This window comes from Ciona robusta, chromosome 8 (assembly GCF_009617815.1).
Source record: "Ciona robusta chromosome 8, ASM961781v2".
Lineage (NCBI taxonomy): Eukaryota > Metazoa > Chordata > Ascidiacea > Phlebobranchia > Cionidae > Ciona > Ciona robusta.
The window spans coordinates 6,587,628-6,608,478 of NC_143242.1; the positions used below are offsets into that span (position 1 = coordinate 6,587,628).

Here is a 20,851-nt window from a genome sequence, read left to right on the forward strand (position 1 = left end):
TGTGCTTTTATAATCTGTCATAAAATGGGAAAGGCAACGGAGCCAACAGCTTCCCAAGCTGAACTGCTTGCAATTTCTACTGCTGAAATTGTGCGTGTTTTAATTGATGCCCATGACTCGGGGCAAGACATTAATTTAAACAAACTGAAAGGAAGAATTTCATCGAAACATGGCTTGAAATCTCAACCAAGACTTACAGACATTATAGCTGCTGTTCCACACCAGTATAAGAAGTCACTTCTACCAAAACTGAGGGCAAAACCTGTCAGAACTGCCAGTGGGATAGCAATTGTGGCTGTTATGTGCAAACCTCATAGATGCCCACATATAAACATGACCGGTAACATTTGTGTGTATTGTCCAGGAGGTCCAGACTCTGACTTTGAGTATTCAACACAGTCTTACACAGGATATGAACCCACTTCTATGAGAGCAATACGTGCCCGTTATGACCCATTTTTACAAACCAGGCACAGAGTTGAGCAACTGAAACAGCTTGGGCATTCAGTGGATAAAGTCGAGTTTATAGTCATGGGGGGAACTTTCATGTCATTACCTGATACATATAAAGACTACTTTATAAGGAATCTGCATGATGCCCTCTCAGGCCACAGGAGTAATAATGTAGAGGAAGCTGTTAAATACAGCGAGAGAAGCCGCACAAAATGCATTGGTATAACCATTGAAACAAGACCAGATTACTGCCTCAAAAAACACCAAAGTGAAATGTTAACATACGGGTGTACGAGACTTGAAATTGGTGTTCAAAGTGTGTACGAGGATGTAGCACGTGACACTAACAGAGGACACACAGTTCGTGCTGTATCAGAGTCATTTCAAATTGCGAAAGATTGTGGTTTCAAAGTTGTCACCCACATGATGCCAAACCTGCCTAATGTTCCCTTAGAGAGAGACATTGAACAATTTGTTGAGTTTTTCGAAAACCCAGCCTTTCGACCTGATGGTCTTAAAATATATCCAACGTTAGTAATTCGTGGAACAGGTTTGTATGAGTTGTGGAAAACTGGTCGATACCAGAGTTATCCGCCTTCTACATTGATTGATTTGGTTGCTAAGATTCTTGCTCTTGTTCCCCCATGGACAAGAATTTACAGGTAAATATTATTAAAATAATTTTTAGTTATTTATTCTTTTGTATTGGGATAATGATATTTAATATAACATGTGTGTTCCCTTTAACTAATTGGTTGCAGCAATGAGCAAATTTCTGGTAAATGAATGTAACTGTCTTATCCAAGGACATATGCCTCAATGGTGGCAGCATTGGGCCCTGAACTCAGTATCCCCAGTGCTCTAACTGCTCAGTCATAACTCATAACACCGGACAAATATTACTTGTACTGGAAAGATTATGATATGATCATGACAATACATTGCTATAATGTCCATTAAAATCATGTGTATGATTCTGTTCTTGCAGAGTACAAAGAGATATCCCAATGCCACTGGTATCATCTGGAGTAGAACATGGTAACTTGAGGGAATTGGCTCTTGCAAGAATGAAAGATCTCGGCACCACATGCAGGGATGTTCGTACTAGAGAGGCCGGGATACAACAAATACATCATAAAGTGAAACCATACGAAGTTGAACTGATAAGAAGGGACTACACAGCAAATGGTGGCTGGGAAACATTTCTTTCATATGAAGACCCAGAGCAAGATATTTTAGTCGGGCTTTTGAGACTCAGAAAATGTTCACAAGAAGCTTTTCGGCCTGAATTGAAAGGCAAGGGTGCGTCCTTGGTACGCGAACTGCATGTTTATGGTAGTGTGGTTCCTGTGAGTTCTAGGGATCCTGCTAAGTTTCAACATCAAGGGTTTGGGACTTTGCTGATGGAGGAAGCAGAGCGTATCGCTCTTGAGGAACATGGATCGTCTAAACTTGTCGTTATCTCAGGAGTGGGCACGAGGAACTATTACAGGAAACTTGGTTATGAGTTGGATGGTCCATACATGTCAAAGAACTTGATATAAATTTAAATTTTATGTGCAATTGCTGTGTATGTGTAAAGCGTTTTGAAAAAAAAGTTCTGTTTTTGATTTTGGTGTCAACATTTTTTGGGGTTGTTAGTTTAAACTGTTATTGTATTTCAAGATTAGTTTGCAATCATGTTATTAACCTTATCAGTAAATCACAGTCCATTTATAGGGCTGTCATTTAAATACATTGCATGTTGTTTGCAGGGCTGGTTATGGTCAGATATCTTTTGCATAAAAAATCTGGTTTATTACAAAACACTCTGAAAACACTACCATACAAACAAGTGATGACACACAGCCAGTATGATTATGTGAAGTCATTTGAAATACCAGACCCATGCCTGCCCAACTGTTGGCCCGTTGTAAGAATCGATGGCAAAAACTTTCATAAATTTTCAACGACGCATAACTTTGAAAAGCCGAATGATGATAGAGCGTTAAAGTTAATGACTGCAGCTGCTACCTCAGTAATGGACTTGTTAAATGACATTGTACTGGCATATGGGCAAAGCGATGAATACTCTTTTGTGTTTAAAAAGAAAACAAAAGCATACAACAGAAGATCAAGGTATTTTTAAGTGAAGAACAATTTTTGGTGTAAAATAAATTTAACAGTTCAGCCATCATTTTTTTTGTCTGGCGCCGTGGCGTAGTGGTTAGCGCGCCTGCCTGTAACCATTAGGTAATGGGTTCAAGGCTCGTCGCTGCTACCATTGTGGGCGTATGTGTCCTTGGGCAAGACACTTAACGACAATTGCTCCAACCCAGTGGTCACTAACGGGTTGTCTAAATTATCAGCCATACATAAAGAAAATGAAAAAATCCAAAAAAAATAATCACCCACAAAGTAACATACATGGTAACTCGTAAGCTGGCACGAGGTGTTAAACCCGTGTGATAACGACTGTCGTTTTCCGGCCACGCGAGGATAAAGTAATTTACATTCATTCATTTATTCATCATTTAAGTTGAATAAATGTAACAGGTTTTGTTTCGTTCACCCCCTGCCTACTTTTAAGATGCCATGTGTGTAACTTTATGCGTGAATCACCTGCAAAACTCACAAATACCGTATATACAGAACTATTTATACCCTACTTCAAATTCATAATATTCCACATCTTTCACCAGCAAACTTTCTTCTGTGGTTGTCTCACAATTCTCCACATCTTATGTTTACCATTGGAAGAAATATTTCCCTGATCTTGAACTACAATATCCTCCTGCATTCGACAGTCGCTTGGTGCTTTACCCAAGTGACAAAAATTTAAGAGATTATTTAAGCTGGAGACAAGTTGACTGTAAGCTGCTTCGTAGATTTTTAATTGTTATATTAGGAACTGGAAAATCTAGTCTGGACTGTTTTTTTTACTCCTATTCACCTAGCACAGTGGTTAGCATGTCCTCCTCTAGTAAATAGTTTATGTGATTGAAGCTCAACACTTAACAGCAACTGCTCCAACCCGGTGGTCCGTTATTGGTTGTCTAAATTATCAACAAAAAATAAGAGACTTAACTTATAACAACCGACATTGCCCTTTCATGTTAGGAAAATGAGGTGTCATACTGTCATTTATTTCTTCATCCAGTGTACATGTGTTTTGCATTGCAGTTATACCCCTGATAAAACAAAACAAACAGGTTTTTATTCTTCCAGGCCACATAAACAATATGTACAACTATTGCTTCTGGAAGCTTGTACAGTCAGGGTTAACACATGTGGAATCTCAAGAAAGGCTCAAGGTAAAAAAAGCTTATTTTTACTTGGTTCAAACTATGATAGTTTGTGTTTTCATTAAACACTCAGTAGCTCATATAGCTCCCCTAAAAAGTTAATTAAAACTTAGCGATTTTACTATGACAAATTGTTTACTTGAATTGTGTAAATGAATTAACAGGGTATAAGTTTATAATCTTTGTGTGTGGGGCAAGGACAGTCATTATAATGTGGGTCTCGAGCATGTAAGTGTAAACTCTGGGCTAGAAGCATACATGCAAACCACTCTGCCACATTGCCGGTTTAAAAGTTGGATGTAATTATGAGTATGAGCAACATGTTAAGTTCTACAAAGTCGAAAAAAAAGTTTTTGTTTTTTTTGTTATGAAAAGTATGTTGTGTAATAAAACATTCCCATATGTGCTTAAAAAAGCGATTCTTGTTTTTGCCATCCAGTGGTAGGGTTTTTATTTAAGACTTTGACACTAGGTGCCAGGCAAGAGATAAAAGTTTGACGTATGTAATAATTCATGTCAGACAGCCGATATAGGTTTGAATATTTTCTCTTTACAGGACACACTGCTGTCTCTGTTATTGCATGCACGCGCTGGCTGAGGCATATAATCCCCCCGCAAAAAATGATCGAGTGTTTCAAACCCTTCCACGGCACAAAACGCACTTTATCTCGGCGGCGCTGTGCGTTTTTGTCGGCGTTGCCAAAACAAACGTCAGCGAACCTACAGGCCTTATTTGGCGCACCGGGAACACACTTCGCTTTGTTTGGGCACACCACGTGCCATGTGCAAAGTGCGACCAGTAACCCCAGCCATGAAATTTCCAGTTGTCTGGAACCCGTACCAGCACGGCCGGGATATCATACTGACTTTGTATTTTGACAACCTTAGTCAGTTCCTGTCGTTGAGCAATCCGTTATCACACCCTTATTCACCAATTACTAACCGCTTCTAACGGTTAAGCAATAACGAGCGATTTATAAGTGTATCACCGTTCTCATTTATTTTAGGGGATGCAACAGCCCTACTTTTTACCCCACCACCTTTTATCTATAGCGTGTTATTTTGCTGTTAATTCCTTTCTTTTCGTTGTTTATGCTTTTTGCTATAGTTTTCGAAGAGATAAATAAAAATTATATTATTTTTTCGCAGGGTACTCTGTCTGGAGATAAAAACGAACTCCTGTTTTCTCAGTTTGGCATCAACTACAACAATTTGCCTCAATTGCACCGGAAAGGAACAGTGATAATACGTGATAAGGTAATGACAAGATCTTGCTGTTATTTCCTATGAAAGGTTCATTGTAAAAGCCGCTTTCGAAAGTGTTTTTTAATTTTCGGTAACCTTTCCATATTAGGTGTTCACGTATATGCGAGTAAATATAGATTCGTTCGCATTTTGCCTGCAGTAAAACTAAATTGCCTATTGTGGCCGAAACGTGTATGACGTAACCTAGCTCATATTCTGTATTGTTCGTAGCCATGACATGGGCCGCCGACCTCTTTGCTTGTGTCTGTACAGACGTCATAAAATGCTAAATACTATTTGCACAGGGGCTTGTGCGGTATCGTCACGATACGTAATTAGGCAAACTTGGTCGGTGTACCGTGTGAAACATCTCATTATTATAACATACATCATCAAAATGTTTGCTCTTATATTGCATTCACCTTGAAAAAGTTGTAAATTTTGAAATGTGCGTCACAATTTGATTACCCTGATGTTTTCGAGCAATGAGACTCAGATATCTTTTTTGATCACGTAGACGTGCGGTAGTGGGAACCGCGGCCGGATATTGAATTTCTCAATCGTAAAATCGTGAACAGAAAACTGTTTTTCGAGCTGTTTTTTTACATCGAACTTTATTGTTGTTTTTAGTCTGAAAACGGCGATTGTACGCCTGGAAAAAATGGAAAAGACAAGGTCGCTGTCGTTGCTCTTAACACTGACATAATCGGAAAGCAATTCTGGGAAGGGAGGCCGCATTTGCTCGCCGGGTGACATTTAAACAGGAAAGAACTCGACCTTGGTGCTTTCCGAGATAAACTTTGTCATTTCTCGTTTGAGAATAAACGAGATTTAATAGCACACGACGAAGCTAAAGCTGGGTGAAAATGCAACTCTAAAATGACGGCGTGGTTAAGCGGTTTATAGATTGTGCTCACTGCTCGGAATACAACGAACAATTGTCCTAGTTGCGTGCAAACGGGAGTGGCAAGCCGGGCACGTAGTTCATCATTTTTGAACAGCAAGTAAACATACACGAAGCGAACTGCACGGGCGATGCATTACAGTCTACCGTCTTATCAATGCACCCCGTGTTGTCTTACTCTGCCTAATTGGGGCTCTGTATAACCTAGTTTCAGCAGCCAGCGCTTTTCCTGGCTTGTGCAGCAAGTTCTCACGGTACGCACCTGCTTTAGAGTTTGTAAACATAGATAGAAAGATGACCCAACCCCGCCCGCGACCCAATTGTACCACACACGGAGCGACAATGGATTTCTGCGAAGACTTCATCACAAAAGCTATTGTTTTGTAGCTTGCTGCACTTAATGGTAGCGCTGCGTACAGGACCGTGGTCACGAGTTAAGGATCGACGCTTTGATGTTATAGGATTAATTCTGTGTTACTCTTAAAACAAGCGCTTTAATTCTTCCTCGGAAGAAACGATGCTGCACGAAATAGTAAATAACCAGAAAAGTAATGGTTTTAATGCAAGCCAAATGCAGCAACGGTAATTGAACCGAAGCGGCGATTCTTGTCCGCAACAACACAATTCACGGCTCATCTAAAGGTAACCGAGCACCTGTGGTCTTAAATTACTCGCCTCAAAGCGACCAAAACAAGATTTTCGGTAGTGATAGACTATTTATAGAACGTCCACTACGTTTTCGTCTTCACGATACACGATACCCCTACAAACCAGTAAGCGGGCAGTGAATGTAGTCGCGTAAAACAGCGGACAACAAAGACGCGACTTTACTGTGACCTTAGACTGAGCAGAACAGGCGAATTTCACGGTCGTTAATGTTTCTAATCCGATTCCGGTATCTCGGAAGCGAGTCTTTGTGACTCGGGTGCACGGACACAGCTCCAATTTGACTGGCGCGGTGAATCATTTAGTTGGTGGTTATCGATTCGAGTGCAGCCAAAATATACACGTCGTATTTTATCACTCTTTAAGATCTCCGAAGTTAATGCTGCAGATTTACAGTTCGAACGATCACACAGCTAGTGAATCACGCATGGACTTTCCCAGTTCTATCTGTGTCACACAGCGGACCAGGGTAGCTTTGTATTACACTTATATCATTTGAAAATACAGCTTACCGGTCACAGTGATGTAACTGCTGATTCATTTGAACTTAAAGGTCATGTCCTGTGTGCAAGTTGTCATAACTTGTCATACGATGCGGTTTTATACCAAGTTTCATGGCGGCGGAAATAAAATCCGCACGCAAAACCGTTTATATGTTACGAATACCCGTGTTATAACGACTGCTGTCGTTGCCCTGCCATGCGAAGATAAAATTACCCGTTGATTCGTTTACGAAAAGTTGTTTATATCTTCTATGTAAAGGGGTCGGATGTTCTACATTGATCAGTTGTTTAATGCGTGACAATACCCACAAATTTCCCGGAACCATCCATTTCGACCTTTCCATAATAAACACGGTATCAAACCGTATAAGGAGATTATGGTAAACAGGTGAAAGGTTCACCACGCGATTTGCAAGTCTCTGCTGCGTGACTTAGAACGACTAATGATTTTTGGTGGTTTAAGTTGGGTATCATTAAAAACCGAAAATAACTCAAGAGGCGCTTACGGGTCTGCATTATCCGACCGAACATGGCTCTGTTCATAAACTAAAGACTCTACGGTTTATACAATGTTAACACGCATATACTGAGGCTGTACATCAATATAGAACATTTGTAATTGTTCTCTCGTAGACACGCAAAGTCGGCGTGTGTTTATTTCCGAAAACATTCCGCTAATCCCTTTGTCCACAAAACCGTTTCTGATCTTTAAGCAGATTGCGGAGGGTTAGGCCCACTGAAAGATACTTAATCCAAGGTAATCAAAGACTTCTTTTAAATATGGAGGCACCGGATCACGTCCTACAGATCTAAATCCGTGTAACGATTAGTTATCAGAAAACAAAATTTTACCGATTAGCAAACGACGGACTATATTCCGCTTTCTGAGAAACGATTTCAGTAGCAGTTTGTAAAGAACATGACATTGAATTAATTCGTATCCACCACCGTAACTTCTGTCGACGATTCTTTGGACGCAAAATTTTCTTGTTTGCAAACATACAGACTCTCCTTGCGCGCCTGCATCGCCACATCAATCAGTCACAGCAACAGGTTTTGTAAACACCGGTTGTCTCTAAGCATAAGGGGTCAGTGGTGACTCGGGACAGTGCCAAGAACGGAAATTGAACATTGCCAAAACAAACACAGTGTTCGTTCAAAATCAATGGCGACAATTCTAAGCACAGAGGGCCACTTATGCCTTCTATTCTACGTGAGTAAGGCGATACGCCACAGACTTTGTATTTTAGCCCAAATTTTGTCTATTACAACATCTCTAATGCATATTGTTTAAACGCAAAGAAATCAGTATGGCTGTTTAAAAATAAGCTACAGACGTGGCTCTTTTGAATCGAAGAGAAATAAATTGATACAAACAGTAGTGTGGGGGGAGATGGGACACATTTTCTTTATTTTTTTGTACTAATTGATATTAAACAAAGAATATTTACGGAATTATATACCCCGAGTCTTACGATTTTAAAATATCATTTTAATTGTTCAAAACACAGTAAATATGGGGTTTAGATGCTACGGTATATTCTGATTTACCCTACAGCATGCTAATAATTCTTCGAAATCATAAAAACCATCTTTGTTTTACGAAAAAAGTTGAGTTTACCACTTTTTCTTAAAAAACAAAGATTTTATTAAAAGTTTAAAAACAAGCTTCTCGGTGAAATTATTATATAGTAGGGTTGGGGAAGATGGGACACCTTTTCATTCTGTTTTCTCGTCAAATTTGGAAGTAAACAAAGAAAATTCAAAGAAATATGAAACCGTATTCTCACGACTCCCATACACCGTTGTTAATTGTTTAAAACACGATCAGGATATTTGGATACCTCGTGCTAAAGGTGTCCCATCTCCCCCCACCCTACTATAATACTCAGCAGGCTTTTATGATTCACACATTAATTTTGCTGAGTATACAAATGTAACCTCGCAACCACAGAACCAATATTGAAGTTTTTCACAACCAAATCAACAATGTAACTTTTCCCTTAACCCATGGTCGATTTGACGTCATTTTCGTAGATATGACGTATTCGCTTTGAGAAATTGTTTGTCCGTCTTGTGACGTAGGCAGCTAAAAACAATGACCGCCCGCGTAACTCGCCGACGCCATTTTGACAGCTCCATACAAAAGAAGGCGCTGGCTTAAATAAACAAAGTTATCTTGTATGAGCGTCGACATGGCTATGGATTTGGGAAAAATGTCAATTTGTTTTGCAGGCTTAACGGACCGACAGTGTCTATTGTCACCGTTATAAATGCTGACTTGTTCTTCGCACACAGGGATCGGCAGTTGTTTCCGAGTTCCAGCACGTATTTCTTATATGCAAAAGTTCAGGAGCAGCAGACAGCAAAGTTGATATTTCTCCCAAGACCTAACAACAGACCGGCTAGTAATAAGTACTTAGCGAAATCGACCAGATGAGCGGTTAAGAGTTCGCCACATTTGCCCACCCTCGCCCTATGCCGACAAGAGAAAGCGCTTAGAGTTTCTAATTACCTGCTGGTAGTGCTACGTCACACAGCCTATTGTAGCGATGATATAGTTGAAGCTCCAGCGTTTTTCTGACGATTTTTTCACGGCCATCGTTATATAAACGACGAGCTGTAGCATGGACCTCATAACCGAATTTGTGAAGCATAGAAAAGGAAAGAAGAGAAGCAAAGCTTTAGAATAAATCATATAAAGAACTCGTGGATTATTAGGTTTTGTCCATTATTATACGGTGAGTTTTATATTCTGATATACGTAGCAATGTTTTATAACTGAAAACATGTGTTTTATTAAACTACGAGTAAATAAATATTCTGAACTCAAGTTCTTTTCTATTTCAGATGGCTTTCACTATACAGACACCTGTTTGCATTATCGTCGTATTCATTACTTTTTGTTGTCTCATGCTGCCTTCTACTACCGAATCTCGAAGCATTAGGTAAGAAACGTTTAACATAATAATGTATTTTTATAACCCAAAAACTTCACTTTATTATTTGCGTATGTGGTTATATATAGATCGCCTAATTGGCGCTTTTTCTGCAGAAAACGACAATCAGGCCCACATAATCAAATACACCGACAGCGGCGTACTTTGGAAAACGATCTGAACCGTCTTGTGCTAATTTACAAGGCTCTTAACCTTGAAGACGATCCTCAGCCAGCATACGTACACGTACCAAGGAGCCATAGTAGGCAGAAATCCAGCAATATGAAAACCATTCTACGAAAGCTAGGGATAAATGGCCTCACCCGACCCCACCGTGACATTCGAGGGCCAATTCAAGAAGCGATTCGCCGCCGCCACGACAGTCGGGTAAATGATGACAACATAACCCAACTTACACACGTGCCCGTCGGCAATGGCCTCCAAATGAGGGTTGAAACTATGATTATGTGAAGTCATTTGAAATACCAGACCCATGCCTGCCCAACTGTTGGCCCGTTGTAAGAATCGATGGCAAAAACTTTCATAAATTTTCAACGACGCATAACTTTGAAAAGCCGAATGATGATAGAGCGTTAAAGTTAATGACTGCAGCTGCTACCTCAGTAATGGACTTGTTAAATGACATTGTACTGGCATATGGGCAAAGCGATGAATACTCTTTTGTGTTTAAAAAGAAAACAAAAGCATACAACAGAAGATCAAGGTATTTTTAAGTGAAGAACAATTTTTGGTGTAAAATAAATTTAACAGTTCAGCCATCATTTTTTTTGTCTGGCGCCGTGGCGTAGTGGTTAGCGCGCCTGCCTGTAACCATTAGGTAATGGGTTCAAGGCTCGTCGCTGCTACCATTGTGGGCGTATGTGTCCTTGGGCAAGACACTTAACGACAATTGCTCCAACCCAGTGGTCACTAATGGGTTGTCTAAATTATCAGCCATACATAAAGAAAATGAAAAAATCCAAAAAAAATAATCACCCACAAAGTAACATACATGGTAACTCGTAAGCTGGCACGAGGTGTTAAACCCGTGTGATAACGACTGTCGTTTTCCGGCCACGCGAGGATAAAGTAATTTACATTCATTCATTTATTCATCATTTAAGTTGAATAAATGTAACAGGTTTTGTTTCGTTCACCCCCTGCCTACTTTTAAGATGCCATGTGTGTAACTTTATGCGTGAATCACCTGCAAAACTCACAAATACCGTATATACAGAACTATTTATACCCTACTTCAAATTCATAATATTCCACATCTTTCACCAGCAAACTTTCTTCTGTGGTTGTCTCACAATTCTCCACATCTTATGTTTACCATTGGAAGAAATATTTCCCTGATCTTGAACTACAATATCCTCCTGCATTCGACAGTCGCTTGGTGCTTTACCCAAGTGACAAAAATTTAAGAGATTATTTAAGCTGGAGACAAGTTGACTGTAAGCTGCTTCGTAGATTTTTAATTGTTATATTAGGAACTGGAAAATCTAGTCTGGACTGTTTTTTTTACTCCTATTCACCTAGCACAGTGGTTAGCATGTCCTCCTCTAGTAAATAGTTTATGTGATTGAAGCTCAACACTTAACAGCAACTGCTCCAACCCGGTGGTCCGTTATTGGTTGTCTAAATTATCAACAAAAAATAAGAGACTTAACTTATAACAACCGACATTGCCCTTTCATGTTAGGAAAATGAGGTGTCATACTGTCATTTATTTCTTCATCCAGTGTACATGTGTTTTGCATTGCAGTTATACCCCTGATAAAACAAAACAAACAGGTTTTTATTCTTCCAGGCCACATAAACAATATGTACAACTATTGCTTCTGGAAGCTTGTACAGTCAGGGTTAACACATGTGGAATCTCAAGAAAGGCTCAAGGTAAAAAAGCTTATTTTTACTTGGTTCAAACTATGATAGTTTGTGTTTTCATTAAACACTCAGTAGCTCATATAGCTCCCCTAAAAAGTTAATTAAAACTTAGCGATTTTACTATGACAAATTGTTTACTTGAATTGTGTAAATGAATTAACAGGGTATAAGTTTATAATCTTTGTGTGTGGGGCAAGGACAGTCATTATAATGTGGGTCTCGAGCATGTAAGTGTAAACTCTGGGCTAGAAGCATACATGCAAACCACTCTGCCACATTGCCGGTTTAAAAGTTGGATGTAATTATGAGTATGAGCAACATGTTAAGTTCTACAAAGTCGAAAAAAAAGTTTTTGTTTTTTTTGTTATGAAAAGTATGTTGTGTAATAAAACATTCCCATATGTGCTTAAAAAAGCGATTCTTGTTTTTGCCATCCAGTGGTAGGGTTTTTATTTAAGACTTTGACACTAGGTGCCAGGCAAGAGATAAAAGTTTGACGTATGTAATAATTCATGTCAGACAGCCGATATAGGTTTGAATATTTTCTCTTTACAGGACACACTGCTGTCTCTGTTATTGCATGCACGCGCTGGCTGAGGCATATAATCCCCCCGCAAAAAATGATCGAGTGTTTCAAACCCTTCCACGGCACAAAACGCACTTTATCTCGGCGGCGCTGTGCGTTTTTGTCGGCGTTGCCAAAACAAACGTCAGCGAACCTACAGGCCTTATTTGGCGCACCGGGAACACACTTCGCTTTGTTTGGGCACACCACGTGCCATGTGCAAAGTGCGACCAGTAACCCCAGCCATGAAATTTCCAGTTGTCTGGAACCCGTACCAGCACGGCCGGGATATCATACTGACTTTGTATTTTGACAACCTTAGTCAGTTCCTGTCGTTGAGCAATCCGTTATCACACCCTTATTCACCAATTACTAACCGCTTCTAACGGTTAAGCAATAACGAGCGATTTATAAGTGTATCACCGTTCTCATTTATTTTAGGGGATGCAACAGCCCTACTTTTTACCCCACCACCTTTTATCTATAGCGTGTTATTTTGCTGTTAATTCCTTTCTTTTCGTTGTTTATGCTTTTTGCTATAGTTTTCGAAGAGATAAATAAAAATTATATTATTTTTTCGCAGGGTACTCTGTCTGGAGATAAAAACGAACTCCTGTTTTCTCAGTTTGGCATCAACTACAACAATTTGCCTCAATTGCACCGGAAAGGAACAGTGATAATACGTGATAAGGTAATGACAAGATCTTGCTGTTATTTCCTATGAAAGGTTCATTGTAAAAGCCGCTTTCGAAAGTGTTTTTTAATTTTCGGTAACCTTTCCATATTAGGTGTTCACGTATATGCGAGTAAATATAGATTCGTTCGCATTTTGCCTGCAGTAAAACTAAATTGCCTATTGTGGCCGAAACGTGTATGACGTAACCTAGCTCATATTCTGTATTGTTCGTAGCCATGACATGGGCCGCCGACCTCTTTGCTTGTGTCTGTACAGACGTCATAAAATGCTAAATACTATTTGCACAGGGGCTTGTGCGGTATCGTCACGATACGTAATTAGGCAAACTTGGTCGGTGTACCGTGTGAAACATCTCATTATTATAACATACATCATCAAAATGTTTGCTCTTATATTGCATTCACCTTGAAAAAGTTGTAAATTTTGAAATGTGCGTCACAATTTGATTACCCTGATGTTTTCGAGCAATGAGACTCAGATATCTTTTTTGATCACGTAGACGTGCGGTAGTGGGAACCGCGGCCGGATATTGAATTTCTCAATCGTAAAATCGTGAACAGAAAACTGTTTTTCGAGCTGTTTTTTTACATCGAACTTTATTGTTGTTTTTAGTCTGAAAACGGCGATTGTACGCCTGGAAAAAATGGAAAAGACAAGGTCGCTGTCGTTGCTCTTAACACTGACATAATCGGAAAGCAATTCTGGGAAGGGAGGCCGCATTTGCTCGCCGGGTGACATTTAAACAGGAAAGAACTCGACCTTGGTGCTTTCCGAGATAAACTTTGTCATTTCTCGTTTGAGAATAAACGAGATTTAATAGCACACGACGAAGCTAAAGCTGGGTGAAAATGCAACTCTAAAATGACGGCGTGGTTAAGCGGTTTATAGATTGTGCTCACTGCTCGGAATACAACGAACAATTGTCCTAGTTGCGTGCAAACGGGAGTGGCAAGCCGGGCACGTAGTTCATCATTTTTGAACAGCAAGTAAACATACACGAAGCGAACTGCACGGGCGATGCATTACAGTCTACCGTCTTATCAATGCACCCCGTGTTGTCTTACTCTGCCTAATTGGGGCTCTGTATAACCTAGTTTCAGCAGCCAGCGCTTTTCCTGGCTTGTGCAGCAAGTTCTCACGGTACGCACCTGCTTTAGAGTTTGTAAACATAGATAGAAAGATGACCCAACCCCGCCCGCGACCCAATTGTACCACACACGGAGCGACAATGGATTTCTGCGAAGACTTCATCACAAAAGCTATTGTTTTGTAGCTTGCTGCACTTAATGGTAGCGCTGCGTACAGGACCGTGGTCACGAGTTAAGGATCGACGCTTTGATGTTATAGGATTAATTCTGTGTTACTCTTAAAACAAGCGCTTTAATTCTTCCTCGGAAGAAACGATGCTGCACGAAATAGTAAATAACCAGAAAAGTAATGGTTTTAATGCAAGCCAAATGCAGCAACGGTAATTGAACCGAAGCGGCGATTCTTGTCCGCAACAACACAATTCACGGCTCATCTAAAGGTAACCGAGCACCTGTGGTCTTAAATTACTCGCCTCAAAGCGACCAAAACAAGATTTTCGGTAGTGATAGACTATTTATAGAACGTCCACTACGTTTTCGTCTTCACGATACACGATACCCCTACAAACCAGTAAGCGGGCAGTGAATGTAGTCGCGTAAAACAGCGGACAACAAAGACGCGACTTTACTGTGACCTTAGACTGAGCAGAACAGGCGAATTTCACGGTCGTTAATGTTTCTAATCCGATTCCGGTATCTCGGAAGCGAGTCTTTGTGACTCGGGTGCACGGACACAGCTCCAATTTGACTGGCGCGGTGAATCATTTAGTTGGTGGTTATCGATTCGAGTGCAGCCAAAATATACACGTCGTATTTTATCACTCTTTAAGATCTCCGAAGTTAATGCTGCAGATTTACAGTTCGAACGATCACACAGCTAGTGAATCACGCATGGACTTTCCCAGTTCTATCTGTGTCACACAGCGGACCAGGGTAGCTTTGTATTACACTTATATCATTTGAAAATACAGCTTACCGGTCACAGTGATGTAACTGCTGATTCATTTGAACTTAAAGGTCATGTCCTGTGTGCAAGTTGTCATAACTTGTCATACGATGCGGTTTTATACCAAGTTTCATGGCGGCGGAAATAAAATCCGCACGCAAAACCGTTTATATGTTACGAATACCCGTGTTATAACGACTGCTGTCGTTGCCCTGCCATGCGAAGATAAAATTACCCGTTGATTCGTTTACGAAAAGTTGTTTATATCTTCTATGTAAAGGGGTCGGATGTTCTACATTGATCAGTTGTTTAATGCGTGACAATACCCACAAATTTCCCGGAACCATCCATTTCGACCTTTCCATAATAAACACGGTATCAAACCGTATAAGGAGATTATGGTAAACAGGTGAAAGGTTCACCACGCGATTTGCAAGTCTCTGCTGCGTGACTTAGAACGACTAATGATTTTTGGTGGTTTAAGTTGGGTATCATTAAAAACCGAAAATAACTCAAGAGGCGCTTACGGGTCTGCATTATCCGACCGAACATGGCTCTGTTCATAAACTAAAGACTCTACGGTTTATACAATGTTAACACGCATATACTGAGGCTGTACATCAATATAGAACATTTGTAATTGTTCTCTCGTAGACACGCAAAGTCGGCGTGTGTTTATTTCCGAAAACATTCCGCTAATCCCTTTGTCCACAAAACCGTTTCTGATCTTTAAGCAGATTGCGGAGGGTTAGGCCCACTGAAAGATACTTAATCCAAGGTAATCAAAGACTTCTTTTAAATATGGAGGCACCGGATCACGTCCTACAGATCTAAATCCGTGTAACGATTAGTTATCAGAAAACAAAATTTTACCGATTAGCAAACGACGGACTATATTCCGCTTTCTGAGAAACGATTTCAGTAGCAGTTTGTAAAGAACATGACATTGAATTAATTCGTATCCACCACCGTAACTTCTGTCGACGATTCTTTGGACGCAAAATTTTCTTGTTTGCAAACATACAGACTCTCCTTGCGCGCCTGCATCGCCACATCAATCAGTCACAGCAACAGGTTTTGTAAACACCGGTTGTCTCTAAGCATAAGGGGTCAGTGGTGACTCGGGACAGTGCCAAGAACGGAAATTGAACATTGCCAAAACAAACACAGTGTTCGTTCAAAATCAATGGCGACAATTCTAAGCACAGAGGGCCACTTATGCCTTCTATTCTACGTGAGTAAGGCGATACGCCACAGACTTTGTATTTTAGCCCAAATTTTGTCTATTACAACATCTCTAATGCATATTGTTTAAACGCAAAGAAATCAGTATGGCTGTTTAAAAATAAGCTACAGACGTGGCTCTTTTGAATCGAAGAGAAATAAATTGATACAAACAGTAGTGTGGGGGGAGATGGGACACATTTTCTTTATTTTTTTGTACTAATTGATATTAAACAAAGAATATTTACGGAATTATATACCCGAGTCTTACGATTTTAAAATATCATTTTAATTGTTCAAAACACAGTAAATATGGGGTTTAGATGCTACGGTATATTCTGATTTACCCTACAGCATGCTAATAATTCTTCGAAATCATAAAAACCATCTTTGTTTTACGAAAAAAGTTGAGTTTACCACTTTTTCTTAAAAAACAAAGATTTTATTAAAAGTTTAAAAACAAGCTTCTCGGTGAAATTATTATATAGTAGGGTTGGGGAAGATGGGACACCTTTTCATTCTGTTTTCTCGTCAAATTTGGAAGTAAACAAAGAAAATTCAAAGAAATATGAAACCGTATTCTCACGACTCCCATACACCGTTGTTAATTGTTTAAAACACGATCAGGATATTTGGATACCTCGTGCTAAAGGTGTCCCATCTCCCCCCACCCTACTATAATACTCAGCAGGCTTTTATGATTCACACATTAATTTTGCTGAGTATACAAATGTAACCTCGCAACCACAGAACCAATATTGAAGTTTTTCACAACCAAATCAACAATGTAACTTTTCCCTTAACCCATGGTCGATTTGACGTCATTTTCGTAGATATGACGTATTCGCTTTGAGAAATTGTTTGTCCGTCTTGTGACGTAGGCAGCTAAAAACAATGACCGCCCGCGTAACTCGCCGACGCCATTTTGACAGCTCCATACAAAAGAAGGCGCTGGCTTAAATAAACAAAGTTATCTTGTATGAGCGTCGACATGGCTATGGATTTGGGAAAAATGTCAATTTGTTTTGCAGGCTTAACGGACCGACAGTGTCTATTGTCACCGTTATAAATGCTGACTTGTTCTTCGCACACAGGGATCGGCAGTTGTTTCCGAGTTCCAGCACGTATTTCTTATATGCAAAAGTTCAGGAGCAGCAGACAGCAAAGTTGATATTTCTCCCAAGACCTAACAACAGACCGGCTAGTAATAAGTACTTAGCGAAATCGACCAGATGAGCGGTTAAGAGTTCGCCACATTTGCCCACCCTCGCCCTATGCCGACAAGAGAAAGCGCTTAGAGTTTCTAATTACCTGCTGGTAGTGCTACGTCACACAGCCTATTGTAGCGATGATATAGTTGAAGCTCCAGCGTTTTTCTGACGATTTTTTCACGGCCATCGTTATATAAACGACGAGCTGTAGCATGGACCTCATAACCGAATTTGTGAAGCATAGAAAAGGAAAGAAGAGAAGCAAAGCTTTAGAATAAATCATATAAAGAACTCGTGGATTATTAGGTTTTGTCCATTATTATACGGTGAGTTTTATATTCTGATATACGTAGCAATGTTTTATAACTGAAAACATGTGTTTTATTAAACTACGAGTAAATAAATATTCTGAACTCAAGTTCTTTTCTATTTCAGATGGCTTTCACTATACAGACACCTGTTTGCATTATCGTCGTATTCATTACTTTTTGTTGTCTCATGCTGCCTTCTACTACCGAATCTCGAAGCATTAGGTAAGAAACGTTTAACATAATAATGTATTTTTATAACCCAAAAACTTCACTTTATTATTTGCGTATGTGGTTATATATAGATCGCCTAATTGGCGCTTTTTCTGCAGAAAACGACAATCAGGCCCACATAATCAAATACACCGACAGCGGCGTACTTTGGAAAACGATCTGAACCGTCTTGTGCTAATTTACAAGGCTCTTAACCTTGAAGACGATCCTCAGCCAGCATACGTACACGTACCAAGGAGCCATAGTAGGCAGAAATCCAGCAATATGAAAACCATTCTACGAAAGCTAGGGATAAATGGCCTCACCCGACCCCACCGTGACATTCGAGGGCCAATTCAAGAAGCGATTCGCCGCCGCCACGACAGTCGGGTAAATGATGACAACATAACCCAACTTACACACGTGCCCGTCGGCAATGGCCTCCAAATGAGGGTTGAAACTGTTCGCCACGAAGATCCACTGACCGATGCGAGGCAGACCGAATTGGTTCGTACCATAGTTGGCCTCTGCGGGTGGCTAAATGAGAAGTTAAAAGGTGTGGCTATCACCTGTTTCCAGCATCCTATAGAAAATGACAGACTCAGCTACTAAAGTTGTGTTTCTGTAGTTAAATTTTAACGACCCGCTTCGGTCCTCGTGCCATCCATGCTTGCCGCTTTGGTGACATTTATTCGCAGACAAAAAACGAGGATGATTTCTGAGCGATTTGCGCCGAAATGACACAAAACTGCGAACTATTCTTTAGTTGCTACACAACTTATATTGTATATCGTTTTGCACATCGCAATTCGTGTTCAATACCAAGCAACAGTTCTAGTGCCCCCCCCCCCCCTTGTATGCTGCGTTTACATAGTTCTTTTCCAATGAGTTCCATAAACTGTTATAAATGTTTAATTTATATTTTTATATGTCTTGTTCTTGCTCTAATTGTATTCGGCGCCAATAAAAAAAAGCAAAACACTCAAATATATATTTTTGTGAAAGCGATCTTCTGAGCCCACCTTGGTCAAATGGGCCAACTTTTTACAAATCAAGGAAAGTAAATTGAATAATAAGGACAAGAATAGCGTATTCGTGTGCAATAAAATGCAGCTTTATTTGTGATATCGCTGCAACAGGAAAACCAATAACGATGCACGTTTTAAAGCATTTTATATTAAATTTATTTTCATTTCATTCTAAACAATATTCTTGCAAATTGTAGAACTGCTAAATTGATTAATTTAAATCAAAAAATTATAGTATTTTACGAAATCATTTGCCTTTAGAAAGTTTAGTTACGTAACATATCAAATATCGCTGGCGCCGCCTTATTCCGTCGACCTAATTTCTGCAGCAGCCAAGTTTCAAAACTGCCACGTATCTTATGTTGCCCATACGCGTTTCTTTGAAAGTTCCCACCTTTTTGTCTGTGGATTTTTTTTGATTTTGCAGCACTGTTTGCTCGGCATTAGCAATATGCAGATCTTTTTCCTGAAAGAAAGTATTGTTCTCCGGAAACGGTTTCTCCTAAAACTAATCTCGGAGATAACGGAAATTTACCTAACGAAGTTCCTCTTCATCGTCTTAGCTTTATTTGTTGATTATTTATGCTACTCAGGGCACAAAACCGGCGCATGCGCACCGAGGTGCAACCACACCCGGAAAACCACAGCGCTTGGAAATACGGATAAAAAAGCGACGGTTAAACATTGAAGTAACATTATAAATTGAATAAAAATACAGTTTATGTTAAATTTTACACAACGTGACAATTAGCAAAACAAGAAATTATTTCATATATAGTAATGTGGGGTAAGATGGGTTTCCTTTAATATCCAAATATCCTGATCGTATTTTAAACCACTGTTTGGTCTATGGGGGTCGTGAGGATACGGTTTCATAATTCCTTGAATGTTTTTTGTTTACTAATAAATAGGACGGGAAAATAAAATGAAAATTTGTCCCATCTTCCCCCATCCTACTCTATTTTATTTTTCTCTTCGAGGAATGGCGAACACCGTTTATACAGCGAAAGACAAGGCATACAGTATCATGCAGTTGAAAAATATGATCAACAGATCTCCTAATTAAAGAGGGTGTATTCAATTTGCATTAAATATTTGCTCAGATTCTATAGGTTATATCGAATTCGGACAACTGCCTGTTCAAAGCTCTAAGAAAAGAGTCTTTGATTCGTCTTTGAATGAACGATTGTTTGGATTTGGCGTAAACAATATGTTTCTGCCGAAAAAAACTGATCGGATTTAATTTTCCGCAAACCAGACACAGCGTCTACATTGATTGACCAATTTAGCTAAAAACTTTTGGTATATTTGTAATGTCACTTACTTTATCCTTGTGTGGCCGGTCAACGGTAGCGGTTATAATACGGACGTTTTATTTCATGCTCCTCGTGACAGCTTACGAGTTACCACGTGTGTAACTGTGTTGGGCAATTGTTTTGTTATGGTTTCATTTTAATATTATGACGGACGCATTTGCATGCAGCAATCGCGATTATGAGAAGTTAATTGATCTGTTATTTTCGCATTATGGCATGTGGTAAAGATGGCACACCCGCGGTTGTATTTATCCGGTATGAACCAGTTTTATCCGGTACGGCATCGGTCCAATTGTGGTTGGCTGCGACTTTACTTGTGATCGTTATGTAAGCAATTTAAAGAAAACGTGCATGGGTGACGTAAGCCATTA

General features: G+C 39.7%; 4 protein-coding genes across 4 annotated transcripts; all 4 read left to right on the plus strand.

Moving 5' to 3' along the window:
- The first annotated feature begins 24 nt into the window (after positions 1-24).
- Positions 25-2,207, plus strand: LOC149732865 (elongator complex protein 3). Its single transcript, XM_089882835.1, has 2 exons — positions 25-1,115; positions 1,442-2,207. Exons 1-2 carry the CDS (start codon positions 25-27, stop codon positions 1,995-1,997), a joined length of 1,647 nt encoding a protein of 548 aa, XP_089738961.1. The 3' UTR covers positions 1,998-2,207.
- LOC149732866 (putative tRNA(His) guanylyltransferase) lies at positions 2,195-7,076 on the plus strand. Its single transcript, XM_089882841.1, has 5 exons — positions 2,195-2,571; positions 3,135-3,304; positions 3,661-3,746; positions 4,887-4,994; positions 5,613-7,076. Exons 1-5 carry the CDS (start codon positions 2,195-2,197, stop codon positions 5,733-5,735), a joined length of 864 nt encoding a protein of 287 aa, XP_089738967.1. The 3' UTR covers positions 5,736-7,076.
- Positions 7,077-10,307: 3,231 nt separating this feature from the next.
- Positions 10,308-15,222, plus strand: LOC149732867 (putative tRNA(His) guanylyltransferase). Its single transcript, XM_089883120.1, has 6 exons — positions 10,308-10,381; positions 10,452-10,718; positions 11,282-11,451; positions 11,808-11,893; positions 13,033-13,140; positions 13,759-15,222. The coding sequence occupies exons 1-6, from the start codon at positions 10,308-10,310 to the stop codon at positions 13,879-13,881; spliced, it is 828 nt and encodes a 275-aa protein (XP_089739246.1). The 3' UTR covers positions 13,882-15,222.
- A 1,618-nt stretch (positions 15,223-16,840) lies between these two features.
- Positions 16,841-19,127, plus strand: LOC149732868 (uncharacterized). The gene is made up of 3 exons (XM_089882843.1): positions 16,841-17,941; positions 18,051-18,148; positions 18,256-19,127. The coding sequence occupies exons 2-3, from the start codon at positions 18,051-18,053 to the stop codon at positions 18,746-18,748; spliced, it is 591 nt and encodes a 196-aa protein (XP_089738969.1). The 5' UTR covers positions 16,841-17,941; the 3' UTR covers positions 18,749-19,127.
- Positions 19,128-20,851: the final 1,724 nt, after the last annotated feature.